General features: G+C 45.9%; 1 protein-coding gene across 1 annotated transcript in view; it reads left to right on the top strand.

The window, feature by feature from the left end:
- Positions 1 to 9580: 9580 nt before the first annotated feature.
- The window catches only part of LOC128947292 (serine/threonine-protein kinase pim-1-like), a gene marked incomplete at its 3' end in the record, with an annotated part of 33849 nt that continues 25403 nt past the window's right edge, over positions 9581 to 18026 (top strand). Inside the window, exon 1 of the mRNA XM_054291550.1 lies at positions 9581 to 9736. Coding sequence (XP_054147525.1) covers positions 9581 to 9736 — 156 coding nt within the window. The remainder of the gene's footprint in view (positions 9737 to 18026) is intronic.

Raw genomic sequence — 18026 nt, 5'->3', positions numbered from 1 at the left:
ACATCCAGACTCCTACAGTGGAGGACGTGGAAATGGAGGAAGAAGAGACTGAAGAGGAAGAGATGGAGGTGGATATGGATATGGAAGAAGAGATGGAGGTGGATGTGGAAGAGGAAATGGAAGTGGATGTTTATGAGGAAGAGGAGGAGATGGAAGTGGAAATGGAAGAATACACTGAGGACATGGACATTGATATAAAAGATGAGGAAGAGGATATGATTTTGGGATGAAGACCAATGCCAGCAGCAGGACAGGCACGTGATCCCCACAGGCAGAGTGGGTCCCCTGCTGCCCGACTGGAGCTAGGCTGGTCCCTGTGCAGAGACAGGGCACCTCGCGAACTGGAGTCTGGTGGCCACACACTGCCTGTCCTGTGCTCACTTTGGGCCACTCAAGCTCCATCCCACAGCCAGCCAGGCTCAGCTCTGGTAGCAGAGTCCTGCTTTGCCCACATGTGCCTACCTGGGGACACATGGAAGAGCCCTCTGTGCCTGACTGCAGTGACCACGGAACCTGCTTTTCTTCCAGCACTGATGAACATTCCGGACAGAGATGCCACCCTTTTGTACATATGTTCTACAGTATTTTGTCTTTAGGCATAGGATTTAGGACTTAAGACTTTTAGAATTTTTTTATCTTCTACAAATGAATTTCATATATTTTAGCTAGATAGGTTCTTATGTATATACGTTCTACGGATTGTTGTTGTTACAAGTGTTCTTACATTGTTCAAGTGTTCTGTATTGTTGTTGATGTTCTTCTGTAATAAACAATTTTTTTTTCACACCCCGTTCTCTTACCATTTGCATTGGGCACAGGCAGCATTTGCAAAGTTGTGGTTTCCACTTGCTCCAGGTTCTCAGGGCTGGAGGTCCCTGGGGGAGCTGGCACAGCCACCCCAGGAGTGGGGGCACCTGTGCACAGAGGGGTCCCACTGACAGAGGTCACCTCCTCCCTGCAGTTTCTCTGGACACACCTGGTAGCTGCAGGGGCAAATCCCAGCGTGCCCTGTCCCATGGGATCCCATGCTGGAGCAGGGCTGAGCCTGCCTGCTCCTGCAGAGCCTCAGCCATGGCTCTGCCCTTGGGAGCCCCAGGGCTAAGGAGGATGCGCTGGGCTGTGGGGAACCCCTGTTCCTGAGCACCCTGATGGGCTGGACCAGCCTGGAGGGAGCCCCAGCCCTACATGGACCAAGATTTCCCTTGGAAACCCCGTCTGTGCCCAGACTCTGGTACAAGCACAACAGGAATTGATCCTCCTAGTTAAAGGTGTTAATTGGCACAAATTTATCCCTTGGACTTTCTAGTACAGTAAATGTCAGCACTTGTAATCCCTTTTCTGCACTCCCTGGTCAGGCACCAAAACATCTGAACCTGACAGAACATCTTTAATTAGCACCAACCTGCAGAGAGCTATGGGGGAGAACCTACCCCCAACAGCCAGAGAAACACTTGACATTGATAGTCCGGGGCAGAGCTGAAACTAAAGCATTTTAATGCCAAGAGAGAGGATTTTTTTATTGAACAATAATGAAAGCTTTTGGTCTCCTCACCTGCCACAGATGTGTATTGCCAAGGTTTGCTTCTGGGTTATGGCTGATTTTTATTAATCTGTTCAGAACTCTGCTGCTGTTCCTGGCTAAGGTGCAGAGATGATATTTCAGAGCCAGATGAGCTCAGCACAGCTTGTGCAACACACAATTTCCACACCAGACATTCACGCCATGCAAACTGATACTTTTTCATCTCTGTGCAAAGATGAGTGTTAGGACATCACTGACGTACCACACACTTCTCAGAGCTGTCCCTTTCATCCAGCTCTCCCCAGTCACTTCACAGACTTCACTCCAAGCAGTTTATCTCTGATAGAGTTCAGTGGCACATGGGATTTAATCCTGGTTTTTCTTCATCTTCTCCTGAGCTGTCTCCAGACACAGTGTGTGGGCACTGTCTGACAGCAGCAGCATTAACGTGTCACCTCCCTGACACTGAGGTTCATGTCACAACTTTTCACCAAAAACAGCAAATAAATGATTCCCACTGTGTCCCACACAGCTCCATGGGGAGTTTGTGTGGCTGCAGTTCCAGCACCAGCCCTGGTGCACAGGAATTTCAGGAGGAGATACAGAAGGAATCAGCCATTCACAGAGAAAAACATCACTTTGCATGGCCCAGATCCCCACAGCACTGCAGACTCTGGTGACCCAGACTCTGCATTTACACTTTGGCCTCTGTGCCTTCCTTTTCTTCTCACTAAACTCCTCCCAGTTTCCCTCATGCTCAGGTTCCCAAGATAATTAAAAGCAGCATTAGGAGCAGAGATAGATGACGGGAACTGTCCCAAGGCTTGATAAAATTTATCTTTTCAGAGAATTCCAGCCAAGGAGAGAGGAAAAGCCCGCGTGAAAGAGGTGTGAAATCAAAGCAGTAATCAAATTTAAGTATAATGAGAGAAGCTGAAGAGGTTTTCAATGTTCAGAACAAGATTAGCAGCTCCAGGCACAGGAGGGATGGGACAATTTCCCTGCTGTAACAACTCTGTGATGCAAATTGCATCTCAAACCATTCTCCCCAACTCTGGGACCTCTTCAGCCACAAACGTGGTGCTGAATTTTTTAAAGCAAAGTGGAAGCTGGTCAGGGAGGTGGTTTGCAAATAAATAAAAACCACAGAGGACAGCTGGGAAGCACCAGCTGGAGCAGAGAGAAGCAGAGCCTGGCCCTGAGGTGCAGCACAGCCTGAAACTCTAACAAATTAAAGAACTTACCACTTGGGTTTTTTTCCCCCAGGAGCTACAGAAGCTGCTTTACAGAATCCCTGCCTCCTTCACACCGCATCAGCCTGCAGGAGAGCCCAAGGATGAAGATTACAGCCCCTTCAGCTGCTGCTTCCACCTCCTGACTCAAATCTCACCAAAATCTGTCACCACTGGGCCTTCCCAAAGCCTCAGATTCACTCGGTCTGTGCAGGATTTCAGTTCTGAGGAGCACGAAGGGAGATAAAGGCACTTGCAGACACCAGAGAAGCAATTGCTGCCTGAGGTGCATTTCACTGCCCAGGTTAGTGCCTCTAAAACCATCAAAATCAGCCCCTTTGACAGCACCAAGCCAACAGCAGGACATCAGGGCCTGCACATGGTTGGAAATGCCATTTTTTAATATTCTTCTCTCCATCTCTCATTTCATGGTGCCATTGCAGGAGTTAATCCCATCACTTGGCAATCAGCTTCAGATGGATTTTTAGTGCTGAGCAAATAAGAGGCAATTTTACTTTGTCTCCAATGAATGAAATTTCACCTAAATCAGACAAACTCTGTGTTCTGAGGCTGGCCAGGCACTAACCACTGCTAGGTCCCCAACCTGGATGTCAAACTGCTTTAATACTGAAAAGTTAAATTTATTTGGCTTTGTGTACAAGATTAGTCTCTCTCAAAAGAATTGGAATCCATATAATTGCATTTCCAAGCACTAAACTCATACCAGCCACAAAGAGCACAAGAGACAAGAAAAGAAATAGAGATTTCTAAGGAGATGGAAATTGAATGCTGAGTTTTTTCCCATTATAGAAAGTTTCATAAATTATCACCTGCCAGCTCCTTGCCTTCACTTGTGTGGCCACCACTGAATACACTCACAGATAATGTGAAAATGTTTGTCCTACTGAAAAGTGGGACTAGAAGTAGAAAAAGGCTCAGATATCTGAATTAAGACAACATATGAAAAGAGCTGCCTTATAATAGCAAGATATGATGGACAGCAGGAATGGCTGAAGCCAGCAGAGATAAGTCCATGAACTATTCATGCTACAAAGATTTCTGACAAAACCCCCAATAACCCAAATACAACGTTTTGTCTGGCAGAGCTGATAGGAACCCTGTGCATTTAATTCAGTCATTGGCAGCAAACAGAGATCAGCTTGAAGCTCCTTTGGTCCACTACTACTTATTTTTGCACCCAAAAAATGTAATTACATCTACTCTTTGGGAAGAAATTACTGCTTTGAGTGGTTCAATGCAAAGAGATTCTTCCCATACCCACTCATAATCAGTCACCCAGAGAAATATTTTCTAAAAAGATCTCTTCAAAATTTTGGAGTGACTTTCAACATAAATAACTGGGTTATTTTGCTCAAAATGATAAGGGAATTGAATTGGGCTCCCTCATCTTAAAAAGAAGTGTTTCTTCCTGGTTCTTCACAAAGAGGAACAAAACACTGTTGCAGCAGACTGAAGGGAGGAAGAGGTTTTTTTCTCCCTGAGCTGCACAATAGGAGACAATTTTGTTGCCAAGAGGCAACAAAACCCAGCCGATTTCCAGTTCTTTTAGTGTAAGGGAAAAGCTCTGAGGATCTCAGCTGTGGGAGACACAGAGTGGCAGGAGCAGGGGATCTGCTGGGGGGTTTTGGGGTGGGGGACAGATTAAAAAATACTCAAGCAAAACCTGTGAGAGTTCAAGACTCCATCCCTCAGAGGAGAAACTCGATTTGACCCAAATGCCATTCAAATCCAACCAACACTGAGGCATTTCCCCAAGCTCTGCTGAGCCATCAGGTACAACCCAAATCACTCTGTGGGACCAGGGCAGCAGATCCCAGGCATGGGACAGGGATGCTCCCCTGGGAAGTCACCTCCATTGCCCATGGGACTCTCAAAATCTGCTTCTAAAGACCCCAACATCCAAAAAACTCCACATTAAAAGTCTTTAATTTGGGGTTTCCCTTCTCCATCTGTCTGCTGTCACTAGGCAGCTGCTCCACTTACACACCCTTCTGATGAGTATAAATTTTCTCCTGATTCCCAGCCTAAAGAGGAAGTTATTTCCATTTATTCTTCTGCAAGTACTGGGAGCTTGTACCTGCTTTGCTCTTTCACTCCTGGTGTGCACATAAAATGCCAAAGCCAAGAGCATTTCCTTGTTTAAATCATGTCATTTGTCCTTATTATTTCTTTCCCATAAAATTGCATGGATTCGGTGCTGGCTCAACACTCAGAATATTGACAGCACAAAGTCCAGTTCTTACACTGACCTCTCCAAGTTTTGGACCAAGCTTGCAAAGAAGGAAATACAGCAAAGAAATTCCAAATAGGGGCCCTAATAAAGGTAATAAAATGCCACCTGTGTTTGCTGCATGGAAGAATAGTGCTGCTTATTAAATCATTACAAACAATTAAAGCAGCCGAGGGGAGGAAGACAGCGCTATCCTTTCCAGCTCCCCAGCCCTCTGCCACTGGCAGGAATTTCATAAAGCACAAATCTCCCAGCAGAAATCCCTCAGCAATTGATTTGCTGCTCATGGAACACAGCAGGCACACACCCTGGTTTTCCTGACCAGAAAAGGAGAATTTGCCTCGATGTTTTTCCCTCGATGTTTTGTGATGTCAAATCCCCCTCCCTGCCCTGAAGTGACATGTTTCTGTAGGGTGACAGCCCTCTGGAGAGGCACAGAGAGCTTTGTGTCAGTGTAAGGGATCCCCACAAGGGCAGATCCCTAATTCAGGCTCCATCTCTGCTTACATGCAGTTCCTAGCAGAAAATTCATTGCATTTCCCCAGAACAGGTAATTTCAAGCACAGAGCTGTTCTGCCTTCCACAAAAGCAGCGTTCCAGGGATTGCTTTGGAGACCAGCATCAGGAAACATAGCAACACCTAACAGCCAGGACCATCCAAACCCACTTATCAGCTCACCCCCACATCTCCTGGACTCACTTGAATGCCCAGGAGAGTCTGAAGAGCCAACTGTTTTCTAAGAAATGGTTGTGCAATCAAAAGGTAAATGACAGGGACAACCAACCCCACACAGGTGCCCCAGGCAGGAGAAAGAGCAGGAGGGATCCATCCCTTACTGACAGAGGTGCAGCTCAAGTGATGCTCTCTCACTGTTTGGGTTGTCTTTGTTACTTTTACATTAAAAACACATCCTCTCAGGAGACAGTCTCATTTAAATCTTCTACCTCTTTAGCTTTGTACACTCAGCCCATTACATTGAAAGATTTTATCTTAATTTCTTCTCCAGGAAAGAAGTAATTGATCTTTTATTTGTGGCACTTTAAATTGGCATGTTGACTACAAAAATCCACTGCTCGTCACATCAAAAGTTGATCCAATAGTGCCAATTACTCCAGGAACGGGGATCTTTAGAGGGATGGGTGGAAAGGAACAGGATCAAAATGGATGGGTCTTCTCAGAGGAAGAAGCAGAATCTGGGAAGGCAGCACAGCTTTAAATTAGGATATCTGCTGTGCATGGCAAGACAAAACACAGCCCATTCCTCATCCTGGCTCTGGATGTGGTTCAACCCACTCGTCCCCAGCTCTGGAGGTGTGGTGGAGTCTGATGCTCACTCCCCTGGCAAATGACAGAGCTGAGCTGATCTCAGCCTGGAATCCCTGAGGGTTGACAGCAAGGACTCCTACCAGATGTAACTTGTGTTTGCAACAAGCACAGCATCCACTGGCAGGGAATGATTTGCTCTTCATCCTTCCCACTCTCCAGGTATTTCTCTAGGAAAATCCACTCTCTAATGGGGACAAAGCAGTAGATATGGAAGGCTCGGTGTGCCCCAAAAAGCCACCAGCCTGTTCACCCCACAGCTTTGCCACTCACAGCCGCCAGCTCTGCACAGAGCAGGCAGCAAACTGGTCACTACTGGCACTGCCTGTGGTCTGAACTGGGAATGGTGGATCACCATCAAGCTGCAAGTGTTTTCTAGTGGGAAGTATTTTACCCAGTTCCATACAGATTCTGGTTCTGGGTCAGCCCCACAGCAGCTTTGGGGAGTGTTTAGGTCAACAGGATCTCCCCAGGCTGCAGCTGGAGCTTGGGGCCTCCTTCCAAACTACAGCACAGTAAAAAAGATATACGAAGGTCACAATGAAAAATCCTCTGCTTAGCCTTCTTTAGTGTCTCTCAACTCCTAATTCTGATTGTAAAATGCTATTTAGGAAGATCAGACTGATCAAAATCAGGACACCTTTGTGGATTTTTGTAAAAATGTGTTTTGAAGCTTTAAGATGACGGATTTTCACTGAAGTCGTTATTCCTCTTACAAGTTTTTCAGCATCCTGTTGTTTTGACTTTCCACTCTTATCTCTTCCCAACTTTTACCTGCCCAGAGCCAATTGTTTTGCTGACAGCTGCCATGCCCATGTGCCATTTTCTGAGCATCACCTGCATGAAGCCTCAGGGGCTCACTAAGGAAAACTCACTCCTTCATATTCTTTGCAGAACCAGGGAAGATCCTGCTTGGAAGATCTCTTGCCCAATAGAAAAAGAGTTTTTTATTCAAACCTACTCTATGTGCCATCACTGATGTATTTTTGACTCAAAGAAATTTGTTTATTTTCTGTTCTTAAATCAGGAGTGAGCAGCTCCATGAGCAGCACCACAGCAGAGGAAACACAAAGAGGCTGTTACTCAAACGCCATCTCTGAAGAGGTTGTGCTCTGCTTTTCAGATGAGATTAAGAGCTCAATTACAGTAGAGAAAAAGGCTTTCATTAAATCACACATAGAACATATTAAGGACAAATTACAAAGCTCTTCAGAAGCAAATCTGTGTCAGACTGCTGGGTAAGGAGGCCCTTTAGAGGAGGCCTTCAGAGGTCTCTCCTGCCCTTCTGAAGAAATGAGTCCTGCACACCTCATCTCACCATGTTTTTGAGGAAAGCTCACAACCAGATTCCTATGGGGCATCCAGTGTGCAAATCCCATGGACAGAAATATCCACTGGCCTCTGGATTTGCAGATGTGAACCTGGAGGTGAGGGACTGGATGCTTTTCCCTCCCCAGAAACCTAAGGCACTGCATGGCAGAGCTCAAAGTGGCCAGCAAAGGGCTACCCAGAATCCTGCACCTGAGAAAGGGGAAGCCCAGGTTCAGTCACAGAGTCGTCACCACTTGATTTTGTTCCCTTGTTATTTTGCTCTCCTGGAATGTATTATGGTTAATTAAAGGCAATTAGCTAATTGGATGGTAAGCAGATGCTGGTTAAAAAAAACCAAACCACTGTTCCCCTTTGAAATGTCAGATAGGAGATTAATTGAAATTCCCTTTGAAAAGATATCCCCAAACCTCCTAATCTGTTGATGGAAACAGTCAAGGAAAAGTCAAGTAGAAAAGAAAGAACAATGTTTTTCAGGAGGTTTCACAACTGAGGCAACTGCAACCGCCATCAAGCATTAGGATTGAGGATTGTAATTGCCACACCAGGAAACCTTTCAAAGTCTCAAAATCTTCCACTGAACAGCAGTGCCAGAATGCCCCAAAGCTGAACAACAATCCCATGAAGGCATAATATTTCCACCAAGACCAGGATGAGATGAGTAGGAGAGGATGACTGGGGCTCTTCAAAAGCCAGACCTCAGAGCTGAGACAGGATTTAATCCTGATATCCCTCTGGTTATCCAGAAAACAATCAAGACATGTGAGGGAGCTCAGAAAGCCAGAGTGCTCAAAAAAGCAGCATGTACACAGAAGGAAGAAGAGAAATGATACAGCTGGATGCTTCCTAATGCTCTTCTTTGGACCGACCTGGTGCAGTGAGTCACAGAAAACTTGCTCTAAACATGAGTGACAGAACTGAAAATGCTCACTGGTAAGTGTGGAGAAATGGCTACAGGACAGAGGTCACGTAGACATTCGCTTGTTAGCCGACCAGGAGCTGGGAAAGTACCAAACACAGCTAGTTTGAGTTTTTGCACCTGCAAGATAGCGTGTCCTTGGGCCTAGCTGGGTACGATAACAAGTAGACAGAGAGACGTGGGAAATAGGGAATGTAGGCCCAAACGAATGAGGAAGAGTTGATGGTATAGTTTAACCAATAGATCGCTTGACTTACAGAATATTCATAAGCTTATTATTTGCTGTATAAGTGTCTGATGCTCTCTTCAATAAACGGAACTTGCTTATCACTCATATTGAGTGTCCGAGTCTCCCCTCACCAACAAATGGCCCATCCCCGACAAAGGCCTCATTCTGCAACAAATGGTGCCTGAACAGTGACCCTACGGACTCTACAGACCCTACAGACCCTACGGACTTTACAGAAGATTTGGGCCTGCGAGCCACGGTCGGTACAGTATTTGGGTGTCAGTCCCGACGCAGCCCGGGAGGCACAAAAAGCGGGCCCTGCCTTAGGCGACCATACAGAGGAGTCCTGGAAAAAGGCAAAAGGGTGGGCTTCAGTGCCCTGGTAACCTCACAGGAGAGTCCAGCTGACTGAATGCCTGGCGACCTCACAGGAAAGTCCAGCTGATTGAATGCCGTCAACGTTTTGCAAAGGGTTGCAGCAGCGCTGACTATCAGGTTAGAAGGTAATGGAAAGGCAAGAGGCTAATCACCTTTTTAGATGCTTTTTAGAGAAACGAGGATTACAGGGTATAGATTTGCTTTTTAGAAAAGCGAGGACTATAGACTGTTGACTTGGGAAGAGAATTCCAGAGATTGCTGCATATACACTTGCAAAAACGTGCGTTGTGGTGCTGGCACTGCAAGTATACGCACAGTGGGTCAGCGACCCTGCTGTGATGGCGGCAGCAGCCACGGCTCGGGGCACCTGTGGAGCTGTGCCACTCCGAACTCGCCATGGGCGCTGTGCCATGGGGAGCAGCCACGGCGGGCAGCTCACCTGAGATGCTGCGCTGCAGCGGCGGTAGCGGCGGCAGCCGCAGGGGGAGCGGAGGCGCCACTGGGGGAGCGACCCGCGCCGCCATGGGTGCAGTGCTGGGTGCGGCGAATGCAGTGAGTCAGCCTGCCGGCGAGTCTCGCGAAACAAGGAGCCCAGCGCAGGGGGTTCACCCGCTCCGACACAAGCGGCGCAAGACCAGAGCGCTTTTCCAGTGCGAGCGCTTCTCCCTCCGCCCCGCAGCCAGCAGGGGCCTTAGTTTCGACTTGGCAACCTAAACAAACTGTACCTTAACAGACTCCAAGTATAGCTGCGCAGCTCAGCCGGCGCCGCCATGGACAGTGTCTCCGGGGTGCAAAACTTGGTGCGGCCGGCTGGCGCTCAGCGAGCAGCAATACGAACAGCCACAGAGCCCGAGCGAGGCAGGTGGTGCCGTGCCCGCGGTGCGGTGCGGTACGCACCAGAAAGGCTGGGTGTGCGGAACTCAGCGGCAGGCGGACAGCCCGTGGTGGGGGCCGCCGTGCCCTGCTGGCAGCCTGAAGCGACAGCAGCGACGGCGCAAAGAGGGCGCAGCGCGGTGGGGGGGGCCCACTGCCGTGGGGCTGCGACTCGCGCCGCCGAAATGCTGTGCTGCGTCCAGCAGCAACTCCGTTAACCCACTGCACCACAGCGACACGAGCAGCAGCGGCCCAATCCCAGGGCCTTCCAAGCGTGACTACTTTCCCACCTCCGCCCCGCGGCCGGCAGAAGTTTCAGTTTTAGACCTAACAGCCGTAATAAATGTGACTCTTGTCAAAAAAAGAAAAGATCCCTACTGCAATTAAGAAACCAGTGATAATAAATAAGCGACACCAAGGAGCATTACTATCAAGACGTTCCTCACCTAAGTTTTGTTCTTCCTGTCAGAGACTGTGAAATAGAATGAGTAGTGAATGCGTGGGCCAAATTTCGGCCGATTTGGCTTAGCATCCATTATTGCTGCCTTAAAATCACCTGTATTAACATAGACTTTAACATCAGAAGCCCAGATAACTCAGTCGGTGGAATATCAAACTCTGAAATTGTATTTTGAAAAATTTAAAAATGTTAAAGACATGTTAAAGCGATTGTATAAGCAAGATGTAATAAGTGTACTTTTTGTATTCTTTGAGCTTTGCTTGGATGTAGTAGATGTAAAAGCAAGCACTGAATTCAAAAGAATTTTTCCACAGCTATACCTTGGACAAACTCCTTATGTTTAGGCGCATTCAAGTGTAAAAATGCTGTAGCAAACACATGAAAGAAGTTGTTTTAGCTTAGTATTTTAGAGTCAGGCCTGTATGTAAGTTATAGTAAATTCTACATTCTATTCTATTTCTATAATAGGTTCTATCTGTTGCTAATAGTTTAAGTTAAATTATCTATTTAGTGCCAATAAATGTTAAATACTGTTAAGGTTGTTTTGTTAAGTTTATGTCCTGTTAGGTTTAAGTGCTGTTCAGTTTAGTTTCTGTTAAATTTAGGTGTTATTAGGTTTAAGTGAAGTTAGATTCTGTTACATTTAAATTATATTAAGTTTAAGTTATGTAGAATTTAAAGTCAGTTGATTTCTGTTAAAATTAAGTTCTGTTAAATTTAAGTGATTTTACATGTAAGTTCTGTTGATTTGAAAATCTGTTAAGTTTAAGTTCTGTTAAGGCTAAGTTTTGTTAAGGTTAAGGTCTGTTAAACTTAAGTCATGGTAAGTTAAAGTTCGTTGAGATTAATTTCTGTTAAGTTTAAGTAAAGATAAGTTTAAGTGATGTTAAGTTCTGTTAAGTTTAAATATTTTAAGTTTAAGTATTTTAAGTCTAAGTGCTATTAAGTTTAAGTGATGTTATACAGATTTATGCTTTTATGCTAGGCATTTATTTTATGACTTTTGTGCAAGGTGTTGTCGTGAACATCAGAGAAACTCTAGTTAGAAGAGACAATCAGAAGCATTTGTGAGTAGAGCCACTCCTGTTTGAAGTATATCTGCTGTTTGAGAATGGAAAGCAAACTTACCAGACAATCGACGCAGATGAAACCTGCGCACATGTTGCTCCTGTAGCTTATTTTTGTAGGTTGTATTGGCACACCTGAGTTTTGTTTGAGCCTTGTAGCAGCATAGAATCCTTTCTGTATCTGTCTTATGGCATATCCTATAAATAGTGATAGCCTTTTCGGTTTGTCTCCCTGGCTTAGATCCCTTGTTAGAGAGAAACCTTGCTAGTGGAGAACACTGCTTGTAATGTAATAGTTGTTAGAATTGCCTATTCTTGTATTGCAAAGAGTATGACGCAGTTAACCCATCAAACCTTGCCTGTGCAACAAGAAAACAGGGGAATTTTGGAGAAATGGCTACATGACAGAGGTCACGTAGACATTTGCTTGTTAGCCAACCAGGAGCTGAGAAAGTACCGAACACAGCTAGTTTGAGTTTTGCACCTGCAAGATAGCGTGTCCTTGGGCCTAGCTGGGTATGATAACAAGTAGACAGAGAGACATGGGAAATAGGGAATGTAGGCCCAAATGAATGAGGAAGAGTTGATGGTATAGTTTAACCAATAGATTGCTTGGCTTACAGAATATTCATAAGCTTATTACTTGCTGTATAAGTGTCTGATGCTCTCTTCAATAAACGGAACTTGCTTATCACTCATATTGAGTGTCCGAATTTTCCCTTACCGACAAATGGCTCATCCCCGGCAAAGGCCTCATTCTGCTACAGAGACCTATTCTACAAAGTTCCCTTAGCCAAGGTGCAAAGCTCTGTCCTTGGAACAAATCATCTAACCATGACCCACCATCTTCCTTAATTGGAGCTGTCGAATCTTTCAGCTTTTGTATGCTTTTGTGGATGGATTCAGAGTGATCAGAAAGGTTCATGCAACACAATCCTTCAAATTCCTCACAACCATGTCCATGTGCCTGTAAAAGAAAATCAATTGCTGCTCTGTTCTGTAAAGTTGCATGTCTGACAGCACTAACATCAGCCATCATGTCACTAATTGCAATGGAAGTAGCACTGTCTTCTTTCTTCAGACAACACCCCAATCGGTATAGTGGTTTCATGCCTCGCCCGAGGCAAGTTGATGGAGAAATCAAGTTGATGTACCTCATTTTGCAGGGCCCTAGGGTCTGAAATTGCTATTACAGTTTTCTTTTTAATGATGGGCACATCTTTTTTCTCTGTGTTTTCTCTTGATGGCTTACTTAACACTAGGTGCTATCACAGTGAGTTGTCTGATGCTACATGGGCCACATTTAATTTCTGAGGGAATGTCCTGCCAGGCTTTATCTCCACAAATGAGCCAATATTCTGTTGCTCATTGTCATGGGGACTCATCTAGGTCATCTACCTGTCAGCAGTTTCACCCTTAGGGGACACTGGGGTAGTACAATTGCACCCCAAACTTGAGTATCTGTCCTCAGGATGATGGGGAGTAACATTTAACTGTGGATCTCCCTGGTACTGAAACTCAGCAAAAAATTCCATCACCAATGAACCAGGAATTCCAATTCTTGAGGTTCAGAAAGTGCTTTAAGAGGATCAGGGGCCCAATGATGCCAGCTGGTTATGGGATTGGTCTTGTTGGCAGCCTCACACCAATATTTGTCACGATTGGGTATTGGCTACTCCTTGCCTGGCACAGGCACACCGACCAAACAGGTTGCAAAGGATTTGTCTGGGCTCAAATTGGTCAAACACATGGTGTCTGAGCCTGCTGACTTGGCTAAAGCAAGGCAAACATTCATTTTTGGTTGATCTACAGGCATGTATGCATGCAAAAGCAAGCAAGCAAAACCAACAAGCGCCAGTATATCATTTGATCAAACTCGGTGTTCCTGTTCAGCTGTTTTTTGGCAAAAGCTTCCCCATCTATTTCAGTTCTCAAGCAAATCTTTTAGCACTTGTTCAGGGACTGGCCAACTATAGGGCACTAACCTTCAATTTTTACAAATTTGGATATCTTAGAATTCTTTTGAAAACAATGGACACCACGCTTTTGCTGAAAGAGCTCTATGATACAAACCATTTTCACAGTCCAAAAATCAACATCAAACTCAAGATTTGTAGCTTTCACAGGTTGAACAGGGAACGTCTGGCATGAACCGTCGCTTCTCTGTGCGGCTCACGTCTGCGTGCTCATTTCCCTGCTGGTGGAATTGTCGCTGTGCTCTTTCACATCCTTCGTGGGGACCCACTTAGGTCCAGCACCTGTGCAAATACAAGCATACCCTTTGCCCCAAGCGATTAGTGCAAATGGTCCTTCAATTTGTCCTAACTGAAGGTTTCTGATCAAAACTGAAGGATTTTCTTTCAATTTTTCCTGTGTGCTGTTTGAAAAGTGCCTAAAAATTGGAGGACTAGGTCCTGCAAATGAGCTATTCAAAACATAAAGACGTCTAAAGCTTTGCTCAACCTCATCTGGGGTATTGCTTCGGCCATTCCCCCTTTTGTTGATCTAGAATGGGTTTTAGAGTGGTGCATCCTTTCAACAATTGCCTGACCTGTGTGGGAATAGGGAATTCCAAAAGTGTGGCGAACATCCCGGTCCATCAAAAATGTGGCCAATTTTTGATCTGTGTATATGGGACCATTTGTCAGTTTTCATCTCGTGGGGGATCAGTTTGGCGAGCTGTGGACCCAGTGACACTGACAAGGACAAAAGCAAAAGACAAGAGGCGCTCTCTCTTCCCGGGACCAAAATCCCACAGCTTTAATGGAGAACAGCTCCAGGAGAGAAAAGGAGTGTCCAAGGGAGGAAAGAGGATGTCCAGGGGAGGAAAGAGAGCGTCCACCTCGTGGCAGAAGACTTTAAACCCTTGGGGAAGGGGGTGGTAGAAAGGAACTGCCATAGTTCAACATAATAAATCACCACACTGTAGTTTTCTGCATAAATTGCTGCACTTGTTGCAAACAAAATCCTAAAATCTCCCCAAACACAACCGTGCAGTCCCAAATGACCACAGTGTGGGAGAAAAACCACTCAACCCCCCTGTATACCCAAGCACCAGGTGTCACAGGGAGCACCAACCCCTGCAATTAGAAAGTCCACACACACAGGCTCACGGGAAAAGGAGTATCTCTTTATGAGGGAACAGAGTGCTCACTTTTCTCAACACAACACACACCATCCACCACATCAGCATCCACCCACATCATCTTCCTCAAACATTCACACACTGAAAACACAACCACAATTACAACACACAGCAAAAATTGCAGCAATAAAACAGGATTTGCTCAATTCACCCCCAGAATTGCTAGCAGGTCCTTATTGACACAGCAAATCCTTTCTGCCAGCAGCCAGACCCAAACTCAAACGGTACAGGTGTACGTTGTGCACAGGACATCTCTGTGTGTCTTGTGAACAGCCCTTTCCCTGTGTACGCCTTACGGGTTACTTTATACAGAGTTAAACGTTCCCTTTCTCCTCAGTCCCAGCAGTCTTGTCTGTCCCCCACGAGGAACAGCCAAGAGCGGAGGTGCCTCCAGGAAAGGAATGTCCTGGCAGCACCCAGACACATCCAGAGCCCAGTTGTTCTCACTGGAGCAGAGAAGCGTTCCTGCTGCGGTCACCAAATGAGGTGTGGAATAGAACTCGCCACAGTTAAAGGTAGAAGGTGGTATGTTTATTACAGCCAGGCACAGGAGGAGTTGTCTTCTAAAGACATGTGTGAAGAATCACTGGCTCTCTCTCTCATCTCTACTCATCTAAAATATCTTACACATTCATATAATTCCCAAAAAACCTAACGCATATTCATTAGATAACACTGCCTACCCTCCTTTGAATTAAAATGTATTATAATTGAGTCCAAAGTTCCTTCACATTTCTGCAGTCTTTCACTTCAAATGGGTTGGTGGGTTTCAAAGTGGGGAATGGTCTCCTTCTGATGAAGGCCAAGACGTCTTCCTCAATTTGACCTCTTTCCTTATGACATGTTGGCAGACTTTCGCACCCCTTTGCTAAAGCTGAAATTTCGGGGCCCAGGTGCAGGCTACAGTCCTCTTCTTTGTCACAAAGAAATCCGCATCCCATCCTGCTTCTTTAAACATAGTAAAGACAGGCAAGTGATATATTACCCTAGCCTTAACTACCTTACCTGCAAAAAATTAACTATCCCTTATTATTTCTACTCTTCTTCCTATACTCTTTCCCCATAACTAAATCTTGCTAAAATTTTAACTCTTCCAGTTCTTTTAAATCCTAGATTCATTGGCCTCATCTCACACGCCAGCCATGTGTGAGCCGATGCTATACCTGGGAAATTCCACTCCTGAGCAGGAGATACAAGGCCTGGTTCTGAGCTAGAAGGGTGAGAAGGATGAGATGCACAGCATTTTGATCCAGGGGATGTCCTGAAAGTGCACTGCCTACCTGCCCCTGCTGCCAAGCACCACGCTCCACCTCCTTCTCCTGCTCAGCAGATTTTTAGGAATCCAGTGGTTGCTGTGTATTATTTGCTATTGCAACAAATAGAATGAATTTTCTTTTCAAGCCCCGTTTTGTCCTGGGTTATTTTGTGCATGGGTCTCCTCCTGAACCTGTGACAAAGGCCAGCAGGGACCTATAGGACACTCCTATACTCATGTCAGTAAATATGTCAGATAATTAAAGCACTCAGAAGTGCTTTAAGTATCAATAAGGCAAAAGGTATCAATGAGTTAATAAAACAATTTGGGGGAATATTTAGCCTGTGAGTTTCAGCAAAGTATTGAATATGTCTTAGATCCATGGATACAAAGTAGTAAGTGAGACTGCTGGGTGTGCACGTGTTAGGGATGTGATTCCCCACACACCCAGTGCTGGGATCAAGGATTGCCTCTCTTCTAACCCTGAGCTGGCAGCAGGGATCAGGCTCTTCTTGGTAACATTCATTTTGAAGACTTCTGTTGAGCAGGTAAGAATGGTCAAAATGAAATCTTGTCCAGCTGTTTCCCTTTGGTTTACCTGTTTGAGGGTTAAAATTCTGTGCTGCAGGTGTGCTGGGTGTGTGCAGAGCAGTGCAGCCCCAGAAACCCCTTGGCTTGCCCACAAGTTGTCATGCCTTGTTGCCAGGTGTGCCCAGCTATGGCAGGAGAAGGAGCCCGCAGCGCAGTGGGCACCGTGCCCTGCCCAGCTCCCCGCTCCTGCCTTGGCTTCCCCTGGCACACAGAAGCCTCTGGAAATCAGCACCGCCAGTGGCGTTCCCAGCTTGGAGCAGGTGCTGCTGGTGGGCAGATGCTGCCAGTTCGACTGCTGCCAAAGGGGAAGAAAGGCAGAGATGTACAGGCACCAGAGCCCTGGGCATGTCCAATAAAGGTGCAAATATGTGGGGAGATTTGTTAGGAAGCATTTCAGCTGTGATGCCAACAGTGGCTTCTCTCCTGGTTCTGTGTATTCTAGACAAGTAATGCAATGGTTGGCTCTGACAATTAAGAAGTAGATGTTATGTGGATGTTCAAATGTGCAGTGATGGTATTGTAATATATCCTCCCATAGTCCTCTTTCCCGTCCCCCTTGTAACAGCCTTGGTAGTCAGAGCATTTGTGGAGGGCTGGCTTGTGACCAGCAGGCAGCACACCAACACCTGACCTCCAGTCAGGATGCAAGAAAGTAATCTCCGCCAATGGACAGCAGAGAAAGACTTGACTGACAAAACTTTTGGAGGGGCTAAGGGTATAAAAGGCAGAGCATCCTTTTTGTAGATGAGCATATGGCTGCTAGTCACAGAGACTCCCAATGCTGCAATTTTTCCTTATTCAGTCCTTTGTTAAGGTTTAGTAAACCTTTAAAATGTTAAAAGTGAGAGTCATTTCTCACATCTGTAATGCTGTGGGCCATTTTCTTGGTCTGGTTTCCTTTGCTTGTGTCCCATCTGAGTGCTCAGCTGGGGTACAGGCTGTAGGTGCTTGGGGCACCCTTGGTATTCCTCTTGGATCCCTGAACAACAGGGTTTGGCCCATGAAGGGAGTTTGTGCTGCTTTGTGACAGAGAAGAACTTCCCAGGCTCATTTGTGTTTGCTATAGGGAAGGTTGGTTATTGCTTTGCATAAATTCACAGACTAACATGCTTTGTGATGCTTTGCTTTGTCATACTTTACTTTGTGATATCAGGGCATGGTTGCCGTATTTTCATGGTGACATCAGAAGGTTGCCTTGGTTCACGGAAGGTCTCAGTGCCAGAGCAGCCCTAGGGCTTGCTGAGATCAGGCGCATCTTCCTGAGTGTGGCCTTTGTCAGCGTGTAGCTGCACTCTGACAGGAGTCTTGGTTTCTGTAGTGTTGGAGTAGACTTGAACAACAGTGCTACAATGATTGAGCAACTCACTGCTGCAGTTTGCACTGTGTATGGCACTGTTTATTCTGCCTATTTCATTACCAGCCTGGCAAGTAAGTAGAGGTTTCAACTCTGT

Source organism: Melozone crissalis, unplaced genomic scaffold, assembly GCF_028551555.1.
Source record: "Melozone crissalis strain CALT ecotype California unplaced genomic scaffold, PUWL_Pcris_2 ptg000093l_1, whole genome shotgun sequence".
Lineage (NCBI taxonomy): Eukaryota > Metazoa > Chordata > Aves > Passeriformes > Passerellidae > Melozone > Melozone crissalis.
Note: the sequence above shows the minus strand (reverse complement) of the source record. Positions and strands in the feature narration are given on the sequence as shown.